This window comes from Pelophylax lessonae, assembly GCF_965119305.1.
Source record: "Pelophylax lessonae genome assembly, chromosome: 7".
Classification (NCBI taxonomy): domain Eukaryota; kingdom Metazoa; phylum Chordata; class Amphibia; order Anura; family Ranidae; genus Pelophylax; species Pelophylax lessonae.
The window spans coordinates 155,849,943-155,874,172 of NC_138774.1; the positions used below are offsets into that span (position 1 = coordinate 155,849,943).

Below are 24,230 nucleotides of genomic sequence, written 5' to 3' on the forward strand. Positions count from 1 at the left end.
AGTGGTGGGCACTAATTGTCAGCAGTGGGCACTCATTGGCAACAGTGGTGGGCACTAATTGTCAGCAGTGGGCACTGAGTGGCAACAGTGGTGGGCACTAAATGTCAGCCGTTAGCACTGAGTGGCAACAGTGGTGGGCACTAATTGGCAGAAGTGGAGGACACAGATTGGCAGAATCTGATTATCAGGTCTTTTCTTTTCCGGAGGATACACAGAGCGTGCTGCCTGTGCCCAGCAGCGGGTGCGATCATGGGAGGCCATGATATGATGGCCTCCCAGAACTGAACAACCACGTTGTAGCTGTCATTCAGTTATAGTGTGGTCGGCCTGTTGGTTATTATTGCTGTTTGTGTCCCCATTAGGGAGATTTACAATCTCCAACTGTCCTGCTTACCTACTGTTATCATCCAGAGTCAAAGAAAATCCCAACTTTTGGGTTGTCGCCAGAACAGGAATAGAGGGGAAATCTTTGGACACCAATTCTGGTTCTGGTGACAACCAGGGCTTTCCTCCCACTTCCTGTTTTGGCTATGGAACAGGAAGTGAAGGTTACATTTTCTCAATGGGTCACAAATGTAAAAAAATAAAATAAAATAAAAAAAATCTGATAGCAGGTATAACCCTTTATTGCTTTGTTTCAAAAAGAAAAAAAAAAGGAAGAAGATTTGCCTTTAGTTGTACTTTACCCTTCAGGTGGGGTTTTCTGCAGACAGCTAGGATTGTTTGTAGAGGGTGCGTTGCTCGGAGTAATACGGTAGGGGCGGGTGGGGCTGCAGTAGTAGGCGGATTACGGTAGCCGCTGATGCCAATGATGAGTCAGAGTGTTTGGTGCTGATGTTGCTGCCATTTCATCAGATCAGAGCGGCCGTCTTCTCCCTCCTCCTCCTCCTCCTCTGTCCTCTCACCCCTGTCCCCCGTGTGATAATGGGGCGCTGTGCTGTGCGGAGCCCGGTGTAAGGAGGTAGGTGTGCCCAGCCCTCGTTCTCCTCCTATAGCCGAGGCCTGACACTCCCCTGTATTCAGTGAAGATGGAGGTGGCCTGAGCACCCCGCTGTTATCAGGAAGCCCAATTTCCTGTCCTCACCATCAACGTGGCCGATGTGTATAGTGAGCGCTCACCTTTCCGAGGTGATCCTGCCTCTCCATACAGCACCCCCTGCAGGCCGGCCTCGTCACTGCACCCTCCCTGTCCACAGGCTTTGTTGGTAGGTGAAGCCCTGACACCCCCATTCTCAGAGGTGAATGATCCCCCCCCCCCCCATAGGAGATCGGTCATACTGAACTGCCAAGGACTCATTGGAGGTTGGGTTGTGTGAAGCCTTTCTCCCATACACTCTATGGTAGTGCTGTGCCTCCCCCTATATGGAACTGTCATTACCTGTCTGCAGTGCCTGAGATTTTATACTTTAAGAAGATCCATACAACAGAAGACAAGGAACCACATCTGAGATAGAACCTCCGGCCCATCGCATCCAACCCACTGGGAACAATGGAGGCCATCTGGTTGTATCAGTTCCGTCTGATAGTGATCGGAGACTCCACCGTAGGAAAGTCCTGTCTGATTCGCAGGTTCACAGAGGGCCGCTTCGCCCAAGTCTCTGACCCCACCGTGGGGGTGGATTTCTTTTCCAGGCTGGTAGAGATTGAACCAGGCAAGCGGATCAAGTTACAGATCTGGGACACAGCAGGACAGGAACGGTTCAGGTAAGAGAAACTGCTCACCCCTCTCAGGATATATGGTCATTTGGTGGTGGCCTTTCTATGGTGGATCCATCTTGTATTAAATCAGCACAGTATGAAAGCAGGGGCTGTGTTAGCCATAGTTATGACACTTTACTGTTGACATCCTAAAGTTCCTTTTAGGTAGCTTGTGGGATCCTGATGTTCTCATGGGTAACTTACCTATGATCTTGATGTTCCTACAGGAAACTCTTAGAATCTTGATGCTCCGACCTATAGGAAACTGGTGGGATCTTGCTGTTCCTATAAGAAACTTGTGGGATCCTAATGTTCCCATAGGTAACTGGTGAGATCCTAATGTTCCCATAGGTAGCTGGTGAGATCCTGATGTTCCCATAGGTAGCTGGTGAGATCCTGATGTTCCCATAGGTAACTGGTGAGATCCTAATGTTCCCATAGGTAGCTGGTGAGATCCTAATGTTCCCATAGGTAACTGGTGAGATCCTGATGTTCCCATAGGTAACTGGTGAGATCCTGATGTTCCCATAGGTAACTGGTGAGATCCTGATGTTCCCATAGGTAACTGGTGAGATCCTGATGTTCCCATAGGTAACTGGTGAGATCCTGATGTTCCCATAGGTAACTGGTGAGATCCTGATGTTCTCCTAGGTAACCGGTGGGATCCTGATGTTCCCCTAGGTAACCGGTGGGATCCTGATGTTCCCCTAGGTAACCGGTGGGATCCTGATGTTCCCCTAGGTAACCGGTGGGATCCTGATGTTCTCATAGGTAACCGGTGGGATCCTGATGTTCTCATAGGTAACCGGTGGGATCCTGATGTTCCCCTAGGTCAGTGGTCCTCAACTCCGGTCCTCAGGGCCCACTAACAGGCCAGACTTTAGGTATTACCTTGGGGAGATGCAGACTAGAGTACTGCAATCACTGAGCAGCAAATGATATCACCTGGGATGTATTTTGGTTATCTTGCAAACCTGGCCTGTTAGTGGGCCCTGAGGACCAGGGTTGAGGACCACTGCCCTAGGTAGCCGGTGGGATCCTGATGTTCCCCTAGGTAACTGGTGGGATCCATATGTTCCTATATGGAACTTGTGACTGGTGGGATCTTTCTGTTCCCATAGGTAACTGGTGGGATCCAATGTTCCCATAGGTGACTGATGGGATCCTGATGTTCCCATATGTAACTGGTGGATCTAGATTTTCCTATAGGTAGCTTGTGGGATCTTGATATTTCTAAACGTAGCTTGTGGGATCTTGGTGTTTCTATAGGTAGCTTGTGGGATCTTGATCCTATAGGTAACTGGTGGAATCCCGATGCTCCTATAGGTAACTGGTAGGATCCCGATGCTCTTATGGTTAACTGGGGGGATCCCAATGCTCCTATAGGTAAATAATGGGATCCCAATGCTCCTATGGGTAACTGGTGGGATCCCAATGCTCCTATGGGTAACTGGTGGGATCCCAATGCTCCTATGGGTAACTGGTGGGATCCCGATGCTCCTATAGATAACTGGTGGGATTCTGATGCTCCTATAGGTAACTGGTGGGATCCTGATGCTTCTATAGGTAACTGGTGTAATCCTGATGTTCCCCTAGGTAACCGGTGGGATCCTGATGTTCCCCTAGGTAACCGGTGGGATCCTGATGTTCCCCTAGGTAACCGGTGGGATCCTGATGTTCCCCTAGGTAACCGGTGGGATCCTGATGTTCCCCTAGGTAACTTGTGAATGGTGGGATCTTTCTGTTCCCATAGGTAACTGGTGGGATCTTTCTTTTCCCATAAGTAATTGGTAGGATCCGATGTTCCCATATGTAACTGGTGGGATCTTGATGTTCCTATAGGTAGCTTGTGGGATCTTGATATTTCTAAAGGTAGCTTGTGGGATCTTGGTGTTTCTATAGTTAGCTTGTGGGATCTTGATGTTCCTATAGGTAGCTCGTGGGATCTTGATCCTATAGGTAACTGGTGGAATCCCGATGCTCCTATGATTAACTGGAGGGATCCCAATGCTCCTATGGGTAACTAATGGGATCCCAATGCTCCTATGGGAAACTAATGGGATCCCAATGCTCTTATGGGTAACTGGTGGGATCCCAATGCTCCTATGGGTAACTGGTGGGATCCCAATGCTCCTATGGGTAACTGGTGGGATCCCAATGCTCCTATGGGTAACTGGTGGGATCCCAATGCTCCTATAGGTAACTGGTGGGATCCTGCTGCTCCTATAGGTAACTGGTGGGATTCTGATGCTCCTATAGGTAACTGGTGGGATCCTGATGCTTCTATAGGTAACTGGTGTAATCCTGATGCTCCTATAGGTGACTGTGGGATCCTGATGCTCCTATAGGTAACTGGTGGGATCCTGATGCTTCTATAGGTAACTGGTGGGATTCTGATGCTCCTATAGGTAACTGGTGGGATCCTGATGCTCCTATAGGTGACTGTGGGATCCTGATGCTCCTATAGGTGACTGTGGGATCCTGATGTTTCTATCGGTGACTCGTGCTTTTCTTTCAGTTTTGGCACTAAAGCCCACCGTGCATAGTAATAGTAAACCTGACAAGGCAAGCTGACTCAGAGGTTGGTTTTCCCCAGCAGCACACCATGTTATAGTCGAGGCCATGACAAGGTATAGTAGAGGTTTGGTTGCAGCTATATTTAGTAGATCACAGGCCTTGTAGGTGTAGGTTTGTTAACATGAATGCACATTGTAGTGCCTGTTCCTAAAACTGAACTCCAGGCATGATCTTAACTGTATACTTGGTTCAGATTGGCCCAATGGAAGTTTGCATATTTCATACCAGAGGGGTCTCTGTGGAAGCTCATGATTAATAGCACTACTACAGTGATTGCTGCAATTTTCTGGCTGCTGTCCTGAATGGCTGCCAAACTGCATACTGAGCAGAAGGGGGCACTCACTCAGCACTGGCACCATTTTATACTACTCCTGGATCATAAAATCACCACCCCTCTTTTCCACCTCTTCAAATCATGAAATTGCTTGTATTCACTGAAAAGAAATACAAGGTGTTCTCTGAATGGCAGCAGTGCCAAGTGAGTGATTTCCTGTGGTCATGGTCTGTGTGCAATAAGGCAGCCACTTAACACAGGATCCAGAAGATCCTGCAGTGATCACTGTAGTAGTGCTAACTGTTAGATCGTCCGCTTCCACACAGGCCCTTCAGATATGAAATATGCAAACTTCCATTGGGCCAATCTGAACTAAGTATGCAGTGAAGATCATACCTGAGTTCAGTTTTAGTAACAGGCACTATAATGTGCATTCATGTTTACAAACCTTCACCTACAAGGCCTGTGATCTCCTAAGCTTCCACAGAGGTTCCTCAGATAAGACATATGCCTACATACGCTGGTTCAAGCTGGACCAAGTATGCAATTAGGATCATACCTGAAGTCAGCGCTGTATCTTGGCCTAGGCCAACAAGGCCCAGGCCTAGGGCAGCACTTTGCAGGGGGGCAGCAAAAAAGCTGCACCACGCACAAGGAAAAAAAACAGCCTCACGCACTTAAAAGGGTCCCTGCTGGCTTGCGCTACACTTTTAGTATAGTGCCAGTCTTACAGAGCGAATTGGGCTGGATGGCAGGGTCCAGGAGGCTAATCAGTCTGGCACCCCCATAAAGTGGTCACACTGTTACCTCCTGGTATGATATGGTATGGTATGATGATGGGCACTGATGAGGCTGACCTTATGGGAACTGATGAAGCTACACTGATGGGCACTGATAGACTTTGGTTGTGGTCTGTGGTTTACAGATGACAGGGCGGGTCATAAACAGGAAGAGGTGTGGCCTTTACAGGAAGGGGTGCGTCATATTTAAATTAGGGGGTGCACAAGTTTAGTCAGGCCTAGGGCAGCCCAAAACCTAAATACACCACTGCCTGAAGTTCAGCATGAAGCCCTAATATTTGTTTAAAACAATATTGTTTTTGGCCGATTTGTTTACAAGACACATTCCCCCCAAGCTTGATCCTCAGGTCATGTGGCTATTGACTGGCTGAATAAATCATCAGCTTATCTCTTTTGGAGCTTCTGATGGCCAGATATCTGAAACCCGTCCCCAGATCTGCCAAATACTTGTACAGGGCTCAATTGATACTTTCAAATTATGGAGAATGCTGCAGGAGGAGCAAGACTTCCATGCCTATCTTTATATAGGCTGAAGTGGGGGACAGAGCTGGAATTTCAATATTAGAGTCTGGAGGATATAAATAAGTGAGGAATATGTAGCCTAACAGCATCCATCTGTAAACTGGGAGGGCCAATCCCTCGAATGGGTGTAAAGGCTGATTTTGTGTAGTGCTCTATATTTTCCAATCAGAAATAAGCATTGGTCGCTTAGCTTACCCTGAGTTGCTAAACATTAGAATCTGATTAGTTTCAATGAGATAGAACATTCAGTTATAGCATGGCATTGGATAATATGCAATAAGACTTTTCTGTTTCCTTTGTTCTTTGTATTTATGAGAGCTTCTTGGGTCTGAACTCAGGACCTTTATGTACTCAAATGTATTTTCACTAGAACTGAATGGAATGATCAGTCCCAGCATAGATCATACCTCTGTACAATATTGCTCCCTTGTCAGCAGATCCTCTGTTTTCTGTGTTTAGTTGTGGTTTTGTCATGTGACATTTTCTGTAGTCTGATGTAGACTGAGCATCTTCTACAGTCACTTCCTGCTGCATCTTTAGCCTAAAATACTCCCCTCTGTAGTCTTTGAGACTCTGCAAATGATGTAACTTCCTTCATAGCTCTGATAGTGGGTGGGATAGAATACATCCTAATTAGCATTCAGTCCCACCCAGTCACACCTACAGGAGGAGTCCAAACCTCCCAAGTCCCGTCTCACAGAATTATTCAAAATCAAATAGTAACTTCCTTCATACACCGCCTGTTCTTAAAGCCAGCTGTGCTGCTGCTGGACAGAATTGAATGGATCACAATTAGAATTCAATCCTGCCCAGTTAAATATGCCGACCAGTGTAAACACGGAGAGTCCCTCCCCTCAGATCCAACCCTCCCAGAGCCCTGCTCTCTGTGATCTGATTCATTTACATATGAAGAAAACCCCTCCCATCGCCCTTCCTCTGTAGTCTTCCAGTAAGCCATCATTCTATGGCATGCTACAAGTCAGGAATGACACATTTACACCTGGAGTGATCTGTATTCGGATCAGTGCCGGAACTACCAGGGTCGCAACAGTCGCATATGCGACCGGGCCCTGGTGTTCCACCGCTGTCAGGGGACCCCAGTGGGGTTGCTAGTAGCGGGGCTCTGAGCTGAGAGTGTCATATAGCTCATAGCCGGCATTGACCGTTCCCCCCTCCTCCCTCATATGGAAGGGAAAGGAGACAGCCGATCTGATCCTTCTCCCCAACCTCTTTCCTCCTGTATGCAACGCAGGCAGTGTAAGTTCATTAGCTTCACATCTAATGAAGTGCACCAGATGGAGAGAGGTGGGGGGAGAAGGATCAGTTTGGCTGTCCCCTTTTCCTTCCGTACGAGGGAGGAGGGGGAACTGTCAATGCCGGCTCTGAGCTATATGAGAGAGACACTCTCAGCTCAGAGCCCTGCTGAGGTGGGAGGCAGCATTGCTGAACACTGATCTGGGGTACTGATATGCAGGGCTGATGGAAAGCACCAATGGTCACCGATAGCCGGGATTGATGAACACTGATAGGCTGCACTGATGGGCATTGATGAGCACTGATAGGTGGCACTAATGGGCATTGGGCACTAATAGGTTGCATTGATGGGCACTAATAGGCTGCACTGATAGGCGGCACTGATGGGCATCGATGAGCGCTGATAGGCGACATTAATTGGCACTGATGGGCATTTAAAACTGATAGGCAGCAGTGATGGACACTGATAGGCAGCAGTGATGGACACTGATAGGCGGCATTGATGAGCACTGACAGGTGGCATTGATGAGCACCAATAGGTGGCATTAATAGGATTATCAGTGTAAACAATGCACTGCCATTCTTGCCGTTAAAATTGGCTCACCTTTCCTCAGACAGACTCAGCGTGGGAGGAAAAGGTTGCCGATTAATGGCAAGTCTGTTTTAATGTGTTTCAGCTGATCACATGGTAAAGGGCTGCTGTGATTGACCCTTTACGGTGATCTGTGATCATCCAAAGGACACAGCAGTCATAGAGTGCGCTGGATGCACGCCCCAGGGGGCATGTGGGAGGCAGGGTTCTGGGAGGAGGTACATGGACGCCCTCCCAAAAAAAGGCTCAGATGAAAGTGGGGGGACGTCAGGGGGGGCCATCATGGTTTCTTGCACCGGGGCCCTAAAGCAGTGGTTCCCAACTCCAGTCCTCGGGACCCACCAACAGGCCAGGTTTGCAAGATAACTAAATTACATCACAGGTGATCTAATTTGCTGCTCAGTGATTGCAGTATTCTAGTCTGCATCCCCCAAGGTAATACTTAAAATCTGGCCTGTTAGTGGGTCCCGAGGACCGGAATTGAGAACCACTGCCCTAAAGGATCACTCGGATTACTCTTCAGGGAGCATCTGACAGGCGGTGAGAAGGAGTTGTATCACCTCCTCATCACCTATTTTAACCCCCTAAATGCTGCAGTACTGCACTGAAAACATGCACTAGAAATGGTTGTTTCTGGAAGGCAGTAGTGCCCACCAAGCACAACCGGAGGTAGAGTTCCCACCACAGCCATGAAGCAGAGTATCACAGTCACCCCCAGCCACTGCCCCTTCAGCTAAACAGGAGCATTTAGGGGGGGGGGTAAAAACCTGGGGTTGTGCTGCACGTTTACACCAATAAGTTAAACAAGCCCTTAGACTGCAATGTAGTATGGTAGAGATTTATGTGTGACTTACTTCATTCACACCAATGTGTTTTTTCATGCTTTTTTTCAGAAATGCAGGACTTTTTTTAACATTGGTTCCTATGGAACACATTCTCACCGATGCATTTTTGTGCCTCTGCGTTTTTTTTGAAAGGGTCAGGGACTTTTTTGAACGCAAAACTGTGTTTTTTTTTTTTTTGTGTTTTTGGTTCAATAAACCGCAATATCCTGCTATTTGTGCATTTAATCTGCCTAAGAACAAATTTGCAAATAAAAAAAAAAAAGCACAAAAAACCCAAATAGCGATAAAAGCACTGCGTTATGCTCAAAAGCAACATGCATAGATGTGAATCGGGCCTAAATCAAGTTTTTTGTGTGTGTTGTGTGTGCAAACACCATATACACATAACAAATCGTGCCTTCAACAAAGACAACTTGCTGTTTCTTTGTTAAAAAGAATGCGATCGGAGCAGAAAAAACCACGATCATGTGATCAGCTCTGTATTTGTATGCCCTTTATAGCTAGAATAGCACATTTCATGTCCAAGAGATGGTTTGTAAAGTTACACTTCCTGCTGCACAGCACTCTGTTCACTGCAGAGAGGAATGGGGTGTGATATGTGAGACTTTTTTGTTTTGTTTTTCGTTTTAGAGCGAGTAAAGATGGATTAAAACACTTGCCAGTTTTTATTACTGTCTGTGCCCCTGTTAGGAAGATTATTCTCTCTCTCTCTCTATATGTCCTGTTTAGCATTATCAGTAAAAATTAAACAATATCCCAAATTCTGGGTTGTCCCCAGAAAGGTAAGAGGGGAAGTCTCCTAATGGGGACTCTAGTTCTGGTGAGCTGGGGGCCCCAAGAGATTCCCTTAATTTGCAGGAAATTCCTCCTCTCACTTCCTGTTTGGCTATGGGACAGGAAGTGGAGTAAAATTTCTGCATTGGGACACAGGTGGCAAAAATAAACCTTACAGGGGTTTTAACCCTCCCTTACTCCCCTGCTGACAGATAAAATTTAAACAAAAGAATGCTAGCAATAGTTGGTTATCTGTGCATCCACCAGAAATATTGACTCCAAATCCCCCCTCGTCTAGTGTTCCAGCGTTATCTCCCCTTTCCCTCCCCGCTTCCACCAGCATCATTCCTGCTGTAGCCGCTCACGCCTCTCCTACAGCGTAGGGCCTTGAGCCTGCAAATAATATACTTACCAACAGTCCCAGGACAGGCTCGCTAATTGGTCCATTGTCCTGGCTGGCTGGGTCCGGATTTTTAGTAATGTGCAGCATGTCTCTTGCTGTTTCTACTGGTCACCATGGTGACCGAACACTGAGGCCCCTGCACTAGGATTGGATCTGTGAGGACACAGCAGATGGGCCTGTGGAGAGGTTCCAATCCCTACAAGGAGCCAACAGAAAACCACGCCTTGCTCTGCCCCCGTTTTTTTGTTATGCATGCTGCTGGGTGGTCCGACTCCGGAAAGAAGATCTCTAAAGTGTAAGCCCCAAAGTAATTGTGGGCACTGGGCAGTATAAGTGGCGATACCCCACTTCCACAATGACCTGAATGGTGGAAAAACATGTGCTGGGGGTACAATGGTGACAAAGCCAGTAAAAGGAGCGTACACAGTTGTATAATAAAAAAAAAAAATAATGTTTATCTAGACATAAAATAACACATTACAGCTATAAACATAGCCAAATAAAAACTCCATTAAAATAGCATGTGGGTATTACCACAGCGATAGCACTATGATATTTGGGTCCTCCAGTGCCGACGCATTTCCCATGTCGCTTTCTCAGGGCTATAGAGACCACAAAGTACATATCTAAGCAAAAGACCCGCATGCATAAAAATCTCCCTTTTGTGGGCGCTAGGACCACATGGGAGAGACCTCACAGATCGGGACAGCCAACAACCCCCTGTGCCATACTGATCTCTAGAGTGAAGTATATGGAATAGGTCCCACAAAGAGAAGGAATTCTTTTCAAGTTAGCTGTATTGATAAATCCACTTGTTCAGAGTGTATATAGAGAAAAATCTCCTATTTCCAGGGGTAGGTACATATGAAATATAGGTTTGAACGTGGTTATATTGCCAAAATGTGCGGGATGTCCCCACCGGTACTTTGTAGCTAGGGGTATCCTCTCCTGTGTGACAGGTTCAGAGCACGCAGTCGCACGCTCAGCCAATCCCAAAGCCCCTGCCTCTTGCATACATGCAGCTGCGGGGCAGGGAAAGCCTCGGAAACAGAGATAGAGGAGCCAGAATCAAGTAAACAAAAACAAGTAAACAAAAACAAGCAAACAAAAAAGGAGGAGGGAAGCTCGTAGTAAATGGCAGAGTCCTCCTTCCCCCCTCATGAGAGATTGCGTGGCGGTGGCTCAAGGAACTGCTCCACCCCCCCCCCCAGACACCCAAACTGGGATCAAACTGCGTCTATGAGGCCAAACAGCCCCCCCCCCCGCGCAAGGTTAGGTATACCACCCAGAACCTGCTGTCATAAGTAAAGAACTTTTGTGCCTTCCTGACCCCCTCCCCCCCCCCACACACACAATGCCCTCCTAACCTCCCTGCACCATGCAACCCTGACCCCCCCTGTACTCTGCCACCCTGAGCCCCCGCACCCTACCCCCCTGTGCCATACCTTCCTGACCCCCCTGTGCCATATTCTCCTGACCCCCCTGCAACTGTACTCTGCCCTCCTGACCCCCTTGAACTGTCCTCCTAACCCCGCCAATACCATGCCATCCTGACCCCCCCCCCCAACCTCCTGCCCTACATGCACCGTGCCCTCCTTATCCCCTCTGCACCATACCCTCCTGTTCTCTGCCCTACTGATCCCTATTCCCTATATCCTGCTCTTCATACTGCTAACCTCTGTACACTTTAGGGATCGACTGATATAGTTTTTTTCAGGGCCGATATTGATTTTCCAGTCACCCTTCAGGCCCATAGCTGATATTAGGTACCGCTATTATATGTACATTTAAAGTTTTTATTTTTACACTGTCCTTTAAAAAAAAAAAAAATTTACTTGGATCACTTTTATTGCTGTCACGGGAGACCCTGGCGGAGAGGCAGGATTGGGAACCTCCCTTCCCGCTGCTTGTAATAACAGCCGAGCGGCTGCTTAGCCAAAAAGACACAGCTGCAGGAAGGAGACAAACAGCACACAGCCAACCTCACGTGATAACGTTTATTTGAAAACACATAACACATTACAGGAATTGCACTCACATGTCCAATCAGAAAGACAGGCGCTTCAGGACCTTCTCCCCCTCTCCATTTCAGATGGCCTACGGTACGCCCTGCAGCCGACGATCAGCTCAGGACACCGCCACTGCTGGTCCATTGGTCTCCGGTCTCCCCGCCAGGTGCCTGCGTGCAGTTCCACTGTGCGCCTGCGCACAGACCCGCCGGCTACTCCCGACTGCGCATGTGCGCCACAGTCTCAGCCGAGGCAACACTGGATGCCAGACAGGGGTATGAAGGATCACTTGTGATGCTAGATGGTTGCCAAGACGACATGTTTCGGAGGCAAAGCCTCCTTCTTCAGGTCGCGCCCCTGCTCCTCCCCAGCCTCCTTTTATATATGACCCCACCAATGCCAATTATCTTCGAGGGCCAGACCCAGAGGTAATCCATCCCATGTGGGAGGGGGAGGAAAACAAGGGACTTACAAGCAACCCAATACAGATTGTCCAGTCCAGTTCCATATGGAGCCAATAGACACTACCGTAAGATTAATAAAATGTTAAAACTTTTTTTTTTTTTAAATATTAAAAAAATTTAAAATAATTTGTATATATAATTGTACTAAGAACCATAGCAACAAGCCAAAAAAAAAAAAAGGGAAAAAAGTGGAATTTTGATAAAAATCATACCTTAACAATACATTCGATCAAATAAATCAATCAGATGATCGCACTGACCTCTATTTCCTCGTTCAGCCCCCCAGGGGACATGGAACCGAGTGAGAAAATCCAAAAGGTCTCTTGCCCACATAGCCTGGAAAACCTTTCCCCCTCTGGAAGGGACATAGGTATGGCCGCAATGCCAAACAGTTCCAGGCCTTGTGTACAACCTCCATGCACCTTGCAGAAGTGCCTGGGCACGCTGTGTTTATCTTTTTTCTGCTCTATAAAGCGGCAATGTTCTCCGACCCTAGTACGCACTGCCCGGACTATCCTCCCTATATAGAGCAGACCGCATGGGCACTTTAGGCCATATACCACGAACTGGATGCTGCAGCAGATAAATTGCTGGATTTTGAAAGATCGACCATCTTTCAAAGTGAAACTACGTTTCCAATGTTTACACCTATACGACCCTATCATGTTTAAAAACATGGGGATATCTTTGACTTTTTGTATTTGTTTTCGGGTCTTAATTTTACTAGGTGCTACTATGCTCTTTAGATTATTGGCACGCCTGAAGACAATCTTGGGCTTCGCTGGAAGTACTTCGCTAAGAGCCGAGTCTTGCCCCAAGATAGGCCAGTGCTTCTGGATAGCCTTCTTTATGGCCCAATGCTGATCATTGAACCTAGTGATAAATAATATATCACGAGGGGCCCCATCCTACACCTTAGGTTCCATTTACCACACCCTTCCAGGTACCAGTCCCTCGTGATCGTCGGCTGCAGGGCGTACCGTAGGCCATCTGAGAGGGAGAGGGGGGAGAAGGTCCTTGCTGAAGCACCTGTCTTTGTGATTGGACATGTGAGTGCAATTCCTGTTATGTGTTTTCAAATAAACGTTATCACGCGAGGTCGGCTGTGCGCTGTTTGTCTCCTTCCCGCAGCTGTGTTTTTTTTGATTAAGTCCGCCACCCAGTGGATCTAAGGAGGAACTGCAACGACCACGCACTGAAAGTAACACACCACAGCAAGTCAGGGACTGTTCATCGGATCAGCGCATGTTCTGGTGATATACTGCAATTTATGTGTGTATTGGCTGCTTAGCCGCATTGGTTGTTATTACAAGAGCCAACCATCCGGTCTAAAAAAAAAAACAGTAGCGGGGTGATGTCTGTAGCTGTAGGCATCACTGCGGTACAACCACTTGAAGAAATATCGGCCATATCAGCAAGTTTGTTGCCGATACTTCAAAAAAAAGTGAATATTGGCCTCCGATAATCGACCCCACCAATAATCGGTCCATCCCTAGTACACTTCTCTTCATCTTTCTGACCTTTGTACACTGCCCTACCTTCTACTGACCTCTGTACACTGCCCTACCTACTACTGACCTCTGTACACTGGCCTACCTACTACTGACCTCTGTACACTGGCCTACCTACTACTGACCTCTGTACACTGGCCTACCTACTACTGACCTCTGTACACTGGCCTACCTACCACTGACTTCTGGGCGCTGTTCTACCTACTCTTGACCTCTTGGCGTTGACCTACTGACCAATAATCAGTCCATCCCTAGTACATTTCTCTTTATATTACTGACCTCTGTACACTGGCCTACCTTCTACTGACCTCTGTACACTGGCCTACCTTCTACTGACCTCTGTACACTGGCCTACCTTCTACTGACCTCTGTACACTGGCCTACCTTCTACTGACCTCTGTACACTGGCCTACCTTCTACTGACCTCTGTACACTGGCCTACCTTCTACTGACCTCTGTACACTGGCCTACCTACTACTGACCTCTGTACACTGGCCTACCTACTACTGACCTCTGTACACTGGCCTACCTACTACTGACCTCTGTACACTGGCCTACCTACTACTGACCTCTGTACACTGGCCTACCTACTACTGACCTCTGTACACTGGCCTACCTACCACTGACTTCTGGGCGCTGTCCTACCTACTCTTGACCTCTTGGCGTTGACCTACTGACCAATAATCAGTCCATCCCTAGTACATTTCTCTTTATATTACTGACCTCTGTACACTGGCCTACCTTCTACTGACCTCTGTACACTGGCCTACCTTCTACTGACCTCCGTACACTGGCCTACCTTCTACTGACCTCCGTACACTGGCCTACCTTCTACTGACCTCCGTACACTGGCCTACCTTCTACTGACCTCCGTACACTGGCCTACCTTCTACTGACCTCCGTACACTGGCCTACCTACTACTGACTTCTGGGCGCTGTCCTACCTACTCTTGACCTCTTGGCGTTGACCTACTGACCAATAATCAGTCCATCCCTAGTACATTTCTCTTTATATTACTGACCTCTGTACACTGCCCTACCTTCTACTGACCTCCGTACACTGCCCTACCTTCTACTGACCTCCGTACACTGCCCTGCCTTCTACTGACCTCCGTACACTGGCCTGCCTTCTACTGACCTCCGTACACTGGCCTACCTTCTACTGACCTCCGTACACTGGCCTACCTTCTACTGACCTCCGTACACTGGCCTACCTTCTACTGACCTCCGTACACTGGCCTACCTTCTACTGACCTCTGTACACTGGCCTACCTACTAATGACTTCTGGGCTCTGGCCTACCTACTCCGGACTTCTGGGCTCTGGCCTACCTACTCCGGACTTCTGGGCTCTGGCCTACCTACTCCGAACTTCTGGGCTCTGCCCTACCTACTACGGACTTCTGGGTGCTGCCCTACCTACTACTGACTTCTGGGTGCTGCCCTACCTACTACTGACTTCTGGGCGCTGCCCTACCTACTACTGACTTCTGGGCGCTGCCCTACCTACTACTGACTTCTGGGCGCTGCCCTACCTACTACTGACTTCTGGGCACTGCCCTACCTACTGCTGACCTACTGACCAATAATCGGTCCATCCCTAGTACACTTCTCTTTATCTTACTGACCTCTGTACACTGCCCTACTTACTACTGCCCTCTGTACACTGGCCTACCTACTGCTGATCTCTGTACACTGGCCTACCTACTGCTGATCTCTGTACACTGCCCTACCTACTGCTGATCTCTGTACACTGGCCTACCTACTGCTGATCTCTGTACACTGGCCTACCAAAAGGTCAAAAAGAAATAAAAACACAGTTTTTGACAACTCCTGTATTAAAAATAAAAAACAATGTCCCCCAATGTAGATGCATCATTCCTCTTGCTGCCCACCCCCACCGCTGAACCTGAAAAAAGAAAAAGCTCCTCTGCCCATGAAGGCTACCGCCGGCTGCCTGTTCAGCCATATGACAGTTCTGAAATAAGTAAGGGGAGGGGTCACCTGGTGACACTGCCCCCTTGTAGCATCACCGACCGGTGCATACTGGGTCGGTGATGTCACAGGGGGTGGTGTCATCAGGTAATGACACTGAGTGACCCTGCCCGTTACCTATTTAAAAACTGTCATGCAGTGCAACAGGCAGACAGCGGTAGCCTTCCTTGCAGGCGAGGCTTCTTCTTTTTTTTTTTTTTCTCGGGTCTTGACCGTGGGCATCGTGATTGACGATGGTACTACATCGGGGGACATCATTTTTTATATTTAATAAAGGAATTGTCAAAATCTGTGTCTGTGTTTTTATTTTTGACACTTTTTTTGGTGAATGAGTAGGGATGCATTGTACCCCATACTCATTTACATAGGGGGGACCGGTATCTGAGGGTCCTCTTGTTTAAGGGGGCTTCCAGATTCCGATAAGCCCTCTGCCCGCAGACCCCCACAACCACCGCCCAGGGTTATGGGGAAGAGGCCCTTGTCCCTATCAACATGGGGACAAGGTGCTTTGGTGTTGGGGGGGGGGGCAGAGCCCCTCCTGGCCTAAAGCACACCCCCTATGTTGTGGGCATGTGGCCTAAATGGATTTTAGGGGGGACCCCACACCATTTTTTTTTTTTTAATTTCGGCATGGGGTAACCTTCAAGATCTATACCAGACCCAAAGGGTCTGGTATGGATTGAGGGAGGACCCCATGCCTTTTTCCCCTTGTTTTTTTTTTTTTATTCCGGCAATTATTTTGTTTTCATTTAGAGCCCATTCAGACTAGCGCGACTTGTCAGCCTGACAAGTCGCGGTCCATTGAGTAGTACAGGACCCGTTCTAGTAGGAGCGACACAAGTCGCTCCGACTTAGAAAAAGGGTCCTGCACTACTTTGGGGCCACCTGGGAGCGACTTGCATAGACTTCCATTATGTGAAGTCCCTGCAAGTCGCGCCGAAGTCGCGGTGCACGCGACTTCACAGGTCGCCCCCCGAAGTCGGATCGCCTCAGTGTGAACCGGCTCTTAGCTGTCAGTGGGGAAGCATTATTAACGCCCCTCAAACATCTGCTTTTAATGCCAGTGGGAATTAATGCTATACCTGTGAAGGAAATAGGAAATATTTACTTAATATGAACCACTAAAAAATTGTGCCCCCACCCCAGATTAAACAGGAAAACTGACACTTCCAGGAACAGCCAACCTCCATTTCACCTCTATTCCCTGCTGCAGTAACTAGTGAGAGTTGTGGGTGGCCAAGAAGCACTTCTTCCTAAGACCTCCTGCAGTGCAATGGATGATAGTCCCAGTTTCCTCTATGAGCCAAGACAATTTTCTGCCCTGGGGACCAGACATTTTCCCCTGCTCGCTATCTTCTTGGTTACTACCGCCATGAGTTCACCTGACTCTTGAGCCTGTTTGAGAGGACCCAGCAGCTGCATGTGTTGCCTCCACCAATAGGAAGTTTCCATATCATGTAGGCAATGATATGGACATCCGAAGAAGGACTTCAGGTATGTAAAAGAGGCTTTTAGTTACATTTTTTTCATACCAGCGGTTAGTTGCGGGGGGGGGGGGGGGGGTGTTGTTGCTTATATTCAGGAGTTGGACTTAAATAAATGAATAGCCCCCAGAAGTAGTAGTAGAGGGTGTACATATTAGGTGTGGAGAGTGGTAACTTGGATACAAGGCTTTTCACACAGGTACATTGTCTTGTGAGTTTATCTTGAAAGAGCTTTTCTCTGATTGCAGCAAGTGACAGAGAAGCTGTGATATAACAAGCATTAGAATAACAATCATTTTCCTTTTGTTTGACCACAAGACTTCCAGGTCCCAATAAATGATGACCTCTCCTGTTTCAGTGTGTCAGCCCCACAATAGTCTATGGGAACTGAGGTGACATCCAGGAGATGGAGGTATATGTAAAGGTAGTGAATGTGTTTTTATTTTTCCTACATCGAAATCTCTGGAGTAAAGCTGAGAACAAAAATTTCCCCTCCGGGAGTTAACATGGAAAAGATGCAACAGCAAGAAAAAGAAAGCCTTCAGTGAAGTGCTGGGAGTTTTCAGAGGTGCCTTTTATTTGAAATATAAAGTAGCTGAAACATCAGCCTTCTGTGGTCAAACTAACCATAAATCTGGCGATCATACTCATCCCTATAATCGCAAACAATTTAGGCAAGACTTGTTATGGCTGGAAGCCTATAGAGAGATATAAAGGGTAATACAGAGAGTACTATGAGCACATCTAGTGTTTCACACACATACTGTCCATGATTATCTGTAATGTATTAGGGAGTAGTAACACATAATGCATCTCTTGGTGTCGGTTCACACTATGGCGATCCGACTTAAAGCGGAGTTCCACCCAAAAGTGGAACTTCCGCTTTAGGGAGTCCTGACCCCCCGACATGCCACATTTGGCATGTCATTTTTTGGGGGGTGAGCGGGTACCTAGTTTTGACAGGTACCCGCTCCCACTTCCGCTCGGAGCGCCGCGGCGCCCTGAACGGAAGTTCTCCTCTCCCCCTCCCTCCCTGCAATTTTCTGGGACACGTCAGAGGTCCCAGAAGATTGCCGGCCAATCACGGCGCGCAGCGCGACTCGCGCATGCGCAGTGGGTACCCGGCTGTGAAGCCGCAAACTGTCACAGCCGGGTGCCCACAGCAGTGATGCCTGCGCCGAGGGAGAGGATCGAGGCTTCGGGCGGCCGCATTGCTGGACCGTTGGACAGGTGAGTAAATGGCTGGAACTCCGCTTTAAGGGACGACCTGTGAAGTTGCGTGCACCGCGACTTGCACGGACTTCATAAAATAAATGTCTATGCAAGTCGCTCCGAGGTCGCCCCGAAGTAGTACAGGAACCTTTTTCTAAGTCGGAGCGACTTGTGTCGCTCCTATTAGAACGGTTCCTGTACCACACAATGGACCGCGACGGTGCACGACTTGTCAGGCTGACCAAGTCGCCTGACAAGTCGTACTAGTGTGAACCGGCACTTAAGGGTCTAATACATTTTGTCATCTTGATTCTCAAAGGAGAGAAGAGGTCACGTATTAAAATGTTACTAAACCCAGGATCCTGCATTTACTTTATCTTGCCTCCCACAATACACAGAACATGGAAATGCAATTATTCTAGCAAATATAAACTGCTAAATACATTTTCTCATCAGCAGTATATAGCAATCTTGTGACTTCTATCAGTGACTGGTTAAAGCTTGTAGGAGGAGTTTTCATTCTCCTTTGACTGTCCTACGAGGCTGCAGGACCCCTGGACAGTGCTGATTGGCCCTGTGCCGATCACATGCACTCTCTCAAGAAAAAAAAAAAACTCTGTAGCAATACATACCAAACTGAGCATGTGCAGAGTGACTCCAAAGGCTCTGTACTATCAGATGGATTAGGGACTGTGAAAGAAGGGAGTTTTAGAGAAGACAGGATCAAACAGCCTTTTTACACAATATTTAACACCCCTTATGTTCCACATCAAGTATAACAAGCATGCTGTACTGCATATACAGACTGATTTTACTGTTGTGGGTTTAGTAAAACTTTAACTATGCAAACACCTAGTAACCTTTATATTGTGAGAAAAAGCCAAACCTTAAGTGTTCCCTCACCCAAGAACCTAATATTTTGAAGCTTAACACACCTCATGTCCTAAGGTGGCAGCGTTTACACCATACTGTATCTGTGGAGGAGTCCCCCAAGACGGGAAGTGTTTCAGGCTACAGAAGACCTGCTACTCCTCAACAGAACTTGGGGGAAGTTAGTGTAAGCCAGAGAGAGCTGGCAAATATTTCATCTGATACGAGAGCACAGAAAGTTTCAGCCCACAAGATATCTGTCAGGATCAATGGGTATTGTTGGAATTTTTACAGACCAAAGGCATAGTTCATGGTTAGGGTTTACATAGTAGCAGAGTTTAAGTAGTAGCATTGCTTACCAATCTAATACCACTTTGATCTAGAAATACTCCTGGGATGTCACAGAAACTTGGTAGGACATTTTAAAATAGTTGTTTTTGTGTTTTCTGAAATTATTTAATTAAAAGCGAAAAATGTACTTCCCCACTTCCTTTTATAAAGACGCCTTTTGAACACATCAGTCATGCTGAGTACACCTAGAGAAAGTGGGTGAGCATGGAGACCACTGTTCTACTGATATCCATCCATATGCCCTTCAGAATCTGAAGAGGAGCATGGTTCAAGAGAGGTGCTCTCCACCTCCAAAATGGGCTATCCTTCTTAAAACAGAAAAACCTCCACCCTCTATTATTATATCTTCATTAACTAGAACAATTCCTTTTTTCTTCATTGGCCATCTCTCTTCAAAACCCCTGTGCAGCAAATGGCTGGTATCAATATAGCAGGAAGCTACACATGCTTGACCTCCATCTTAACCACTTTACCACCGGAGCATTTTGCTGTCTTACGTCTGGGCCACTTTTTGCGATTCGGCACTGTGCAAATTTAACTGACAATTGCGTGGTCATGCAACACCGTACCCAAACGAAATTTACGTCCTTTTTTTCCCACAAACAGAGCTTTCTTTGGTGGTATTTGATCACCTGTGCAATTTTTACTTTTTGCGCTATAAACAAAAAAATAGTGACAATTTTGAAAAAATTATATTTTTCAAATTTTTTTTTATATGAAATTCCCCCCCCCCCCCCCAAAATGTAAAAATCAGAATTTTTTATCATTTTAGGCCAATTTGTTTTCTGCTACATATTTTTGGTAATAAAAATCGCAATAAGCGTAATTTGATTAGTTTGCGCAAAAGTTACTAAATAAGGGAAAGATTTCTGTCGTTTTTGGTGTTTTTTTTTTTTTTTTTGCGGGACTGTGACATTGCGGCGGACAGATCGGACCCTTGACTGACATATTTGACACTTTTGGGGGTACCAGTGACATTACTACAGTAATCAGTGCTATAAATATACACTTTTACTGTAAAAATGACACTGGCAGGGAAGGGGTTAATTTTTATTGGTGATCAAGGGGTTAATGTATGCCTGGTACTTACTAACGTGTGTGGGGGGAGGGGACTGAGTGACACAGGGACAGATCGCAGGTTCAGTTATGCTGAATCCTGCAATCTGACCCTGCCTGTCACTTAGGAGATCCGCCCGCTTTGTTTACACAAGCGGGCAGATCTCCACACTCGATTCCCCGACGATCGGGGAAGAGCAGCCGCTCCTCCCCTGGCCCAACTCCCGCTGTGACTGAATACAGCGGGAGCGAGCCTCCGGCGGTGCACCGCCGAGAGAGGGGAATGTCTGGCGACGTAGGTCTACGTCGCCAGACGTTATCGAGCCACTTTGCCGCAGTAGAGCTCTAGTGAGCAGTGGTAAAGTGGTTAATTACATTCCATGATGGCACTTCAGAGAGAGTAAACCTCCCTACCCACAGAGGTACAGAAAGAAATTGAACTCCTCGAACTTCCCTTTTATCCATGGATGTCACAATATATGAAGAGCTTTAGACGTTCCACAATAATTCATAGACATAAAAGCAAAAATCACTATTTCACAAAAGAAATCTTTCCATGAGGATGTTTGCCTCCCGAATTATACTTGCCTTTCGCCCCTCTTACCCCTGAGTTTTCTTCTTTCTTTCCAGGATGGGGATCTAGAAGAATTTTTCCATAAAGGTGTCTCAGGCAACTGTTGGCTATTTTCAGAGCTGTCCCACCGAATGGGGCATCCTGCTTGTGAGTGCATAAGTTCCCAACTTATTTGGGACAGGATATGTGTCTAATATTGTGTTGATTCTAAGACCAATTAGCCAGCACTTTGGGGTCTTTGTCAGATTGAACCTGGACTCCTAGTCATTGGCTGTTACATGCCCTAGACTGGAGTATTTCAAGGAACCAGTCCAGTCAGTACTTTTCACCTCTAGGTAAATGTACAGTGGGTACGGAAAGTATTCAGACCCCCTTAAATTTTTCACTCTTTGTTATATTGCAGCCGTTTGCTAAAATCATTTAAGTTCATTCTTCTTCCTCATGAATGTACACATAGCACCCCATACTGACAGAAAAACACAGAATTGTTGACATTGTTGCAGATTTATTAAAAAAGAAAAACTGAAATATCACATGGTCCTAAGTATTCAGACCCTTTGCTGTGACACTCATGTATTTAACTCAGGTGCTTTCCATTTCTTCTGATCATCCTTGAGATGGTTCTACACCTTCATTTGAGTCCAGCTGTGTTTGATTATACTGATTGGACTTGATTAGGAAAGCCACACACCTGTCTATATAAGACCTTCCAGATCACAATGCATGTCAGAGCAAATGAGAATCATGAGGTCAAAGGAACTGCCTGAAGAGCTCAGAGACAGAATTGTGGCAAGGCACAGATCTGTCCAAGGTTACAAAAAGATTTCTGCTGCACTTAAGGTTCCTAAGAGCACAGTGGCCTCCATAATCCTCAAATGGAAGACGTTTGGGACGACCAGAACCCTTCCTAGAGCTGGCCGTCCGGCCAAACTGAGCTATCGGGGGAGAAGAGCCTTGGTGAGAGAGGTAAAGAAGAACCCAAAGATCACTGTGGCTGAGCTCCAGAGATGCAGTCAGGAGATGGGAGAAAGTTGTAGAAAGTCAACCATCACTGCGGCCCTCCACCAGTCGGGGCTTTATGGCAGAGTGGCCCGACGGAAGCCTCTCCTCGGTGTAAGACACATGAAAGCCCGCATGGAGTTTGCTAAAAAACACCTGAAGGACTCCAAGATGGTGAGAAATAAGATTATCTGGTCTGATGAGACCAAAATATAACTTTTTGGCCTTAATTCTAAGCGGTATGTGTGGAGAAAACCAGGCACTGCTCATCACCTGTCCAATACAGTCCCAACAGTGAAGCATGGTGGTGGCAGCATCATGCTGTGGGGGTGTTTTTCAGCTGCAGGGACAGGACGACTGGTTGCAATCGAGGGAAAGATGAATGTGGCCAAGTACAGGGATATCCTGGACAAAAACCTTCTCCAGAGTGCTCTGGACCTCAGACTGGGCCGAAGGTTTACCTTCCAACAAGACAATGACCCTAAGCACACAGCTAAAATAACGAAGGAGTGGCTTCACAACAACTCCGTGACTGTTCTTGAATGGCCCAGCCAGAGCCCTGACTTAAACCCAATTGAGCATCTCTGGAGAGACCTAAAAATGGCTGTCCACCAACGTTTACCATCCAACCTGACAGAACTGGAGAGGATCTGCAAGGAGGAATGGCAGAGGATCCCCAAATCCAGGTGTGAAAGACTTGTTGCATCTTTCCCAAAAAGACTCCTGGCTGTATTAGATCAAAAGGGGGCTTCTACTAAATACTGAGCAAAGGGTCTGAATACTTAGGACCATGTGATATTTCAGTTTTTCTTTTTTAATAAATCTGCAACAATGTCAACAATTCTGTGTTTTTCTGTCAGTATGGGGTGCTATGTGTACATTCATGAGGAAGAAGAATGAACCTAAATGATTTTAGCAAATGGCTGCAATATAACAAAGAGTGAAAAATTTAAGGGGGTCTGAATACTTTCCGTACCCACTGTACATGTCTCCATTGTATCAGTGGGGTGAGCTCTGTGGGGTAGCTGTTTAGAAAGCCAAGAAAAATTTAAAAAATTTGAAGGTCTGACAGATTAGGGGTAAGAGCCTGTGTCTATCAACAGGCTTCTACATAATAAACAGAGGCATTTTCCACTATATAGCTATAACTGTATCACCATATACCTGGTACAGGAGACACTTGTTGATCATTTTTAAGTTGGGAGATCTGTTTTCTCCGTTGCCTTACTGTGCTAATCTGGTCTGGCTTAAATTGGCTAACTCCGTATTTATTTTCTTTTATCATATGTTGTACCGTTATTCATTGTAATAACTGTAATCACATGAGTTACTGATTTGCTACTGGGACAGCTTGCAGTGCTTTGTAAGTTTTACAGTATCTCACAAAAGTGAGTACACTCCTCACATTTTTGTAAATATTTTATTATACCTTTTCATGTGACAACGCTGAAGAAATGACACTTTGCTACAACGTAAAGTAGTGAGTGTACAGCTTGTATAATAGTGTAAATTTGCTGTCCTCTCAAAATAACTCAACACACAGCCATTAATGTCTAAACCGCTGGCAACAAAAGTGAGTACACTCCTACGTAAAAACGTCCAAATTGGGCCCAAAGTGTCAATATTTTTTGTGGCCATCATTATTTTCCAGCACTGCCTTAACCCTCTTGGGCATGGAGTTCACCAGAGCTTCACAGGTTACCACTGGAGTCCTCTTCCACTCCTCCATGATGACATCACTGAGCTGGTGGATGTTAGAGATCTTGCGCTCCTCCACCTTCGGTTTGAGGATGTCCCACAGATGCTTAATAGGGTTTAGGTCTGGAGACATGCTTGGCCAGTCCATCACCTTTACCCTCAGCCTCTTTAGCAAGACAGTGGTCATCTTGGAGGTGTGTGTTGGGGTCGTTATCATGTTGGAATACTGCCCTGCGGCCAAGTCTCCGAAAGGTGGGGATCATGCTCTGC

At 46.8% G+C, this 24,230-nt stretch overlaps 1 protein-coding gene across 1 annotated transcript in view; it reads left to right on the forward strand.

Annotated features, from left to right (window-relative positions):
* The first annotated feature begins 967 nt into the window (after positions 1–967).
* RAB39B (RAB39B, member RAS oncogene family) overlaps positions 968–24,230 on the forward strand; it is a 31,230-nt gene continuing 7,967 nt past the window's right edge. Inside the window, exon 1 of the mRNA XM_082264489.1 lies at positions 968–1,704. Coding sequence (XP_082120615.1) covers positions 1,490–1,704 — 215 coding nt within the window. The 5' untranslated portion in view covers positions 968–1,489. The remainder of the gene's footprint in view (positions 1,705–24,230) is intronic.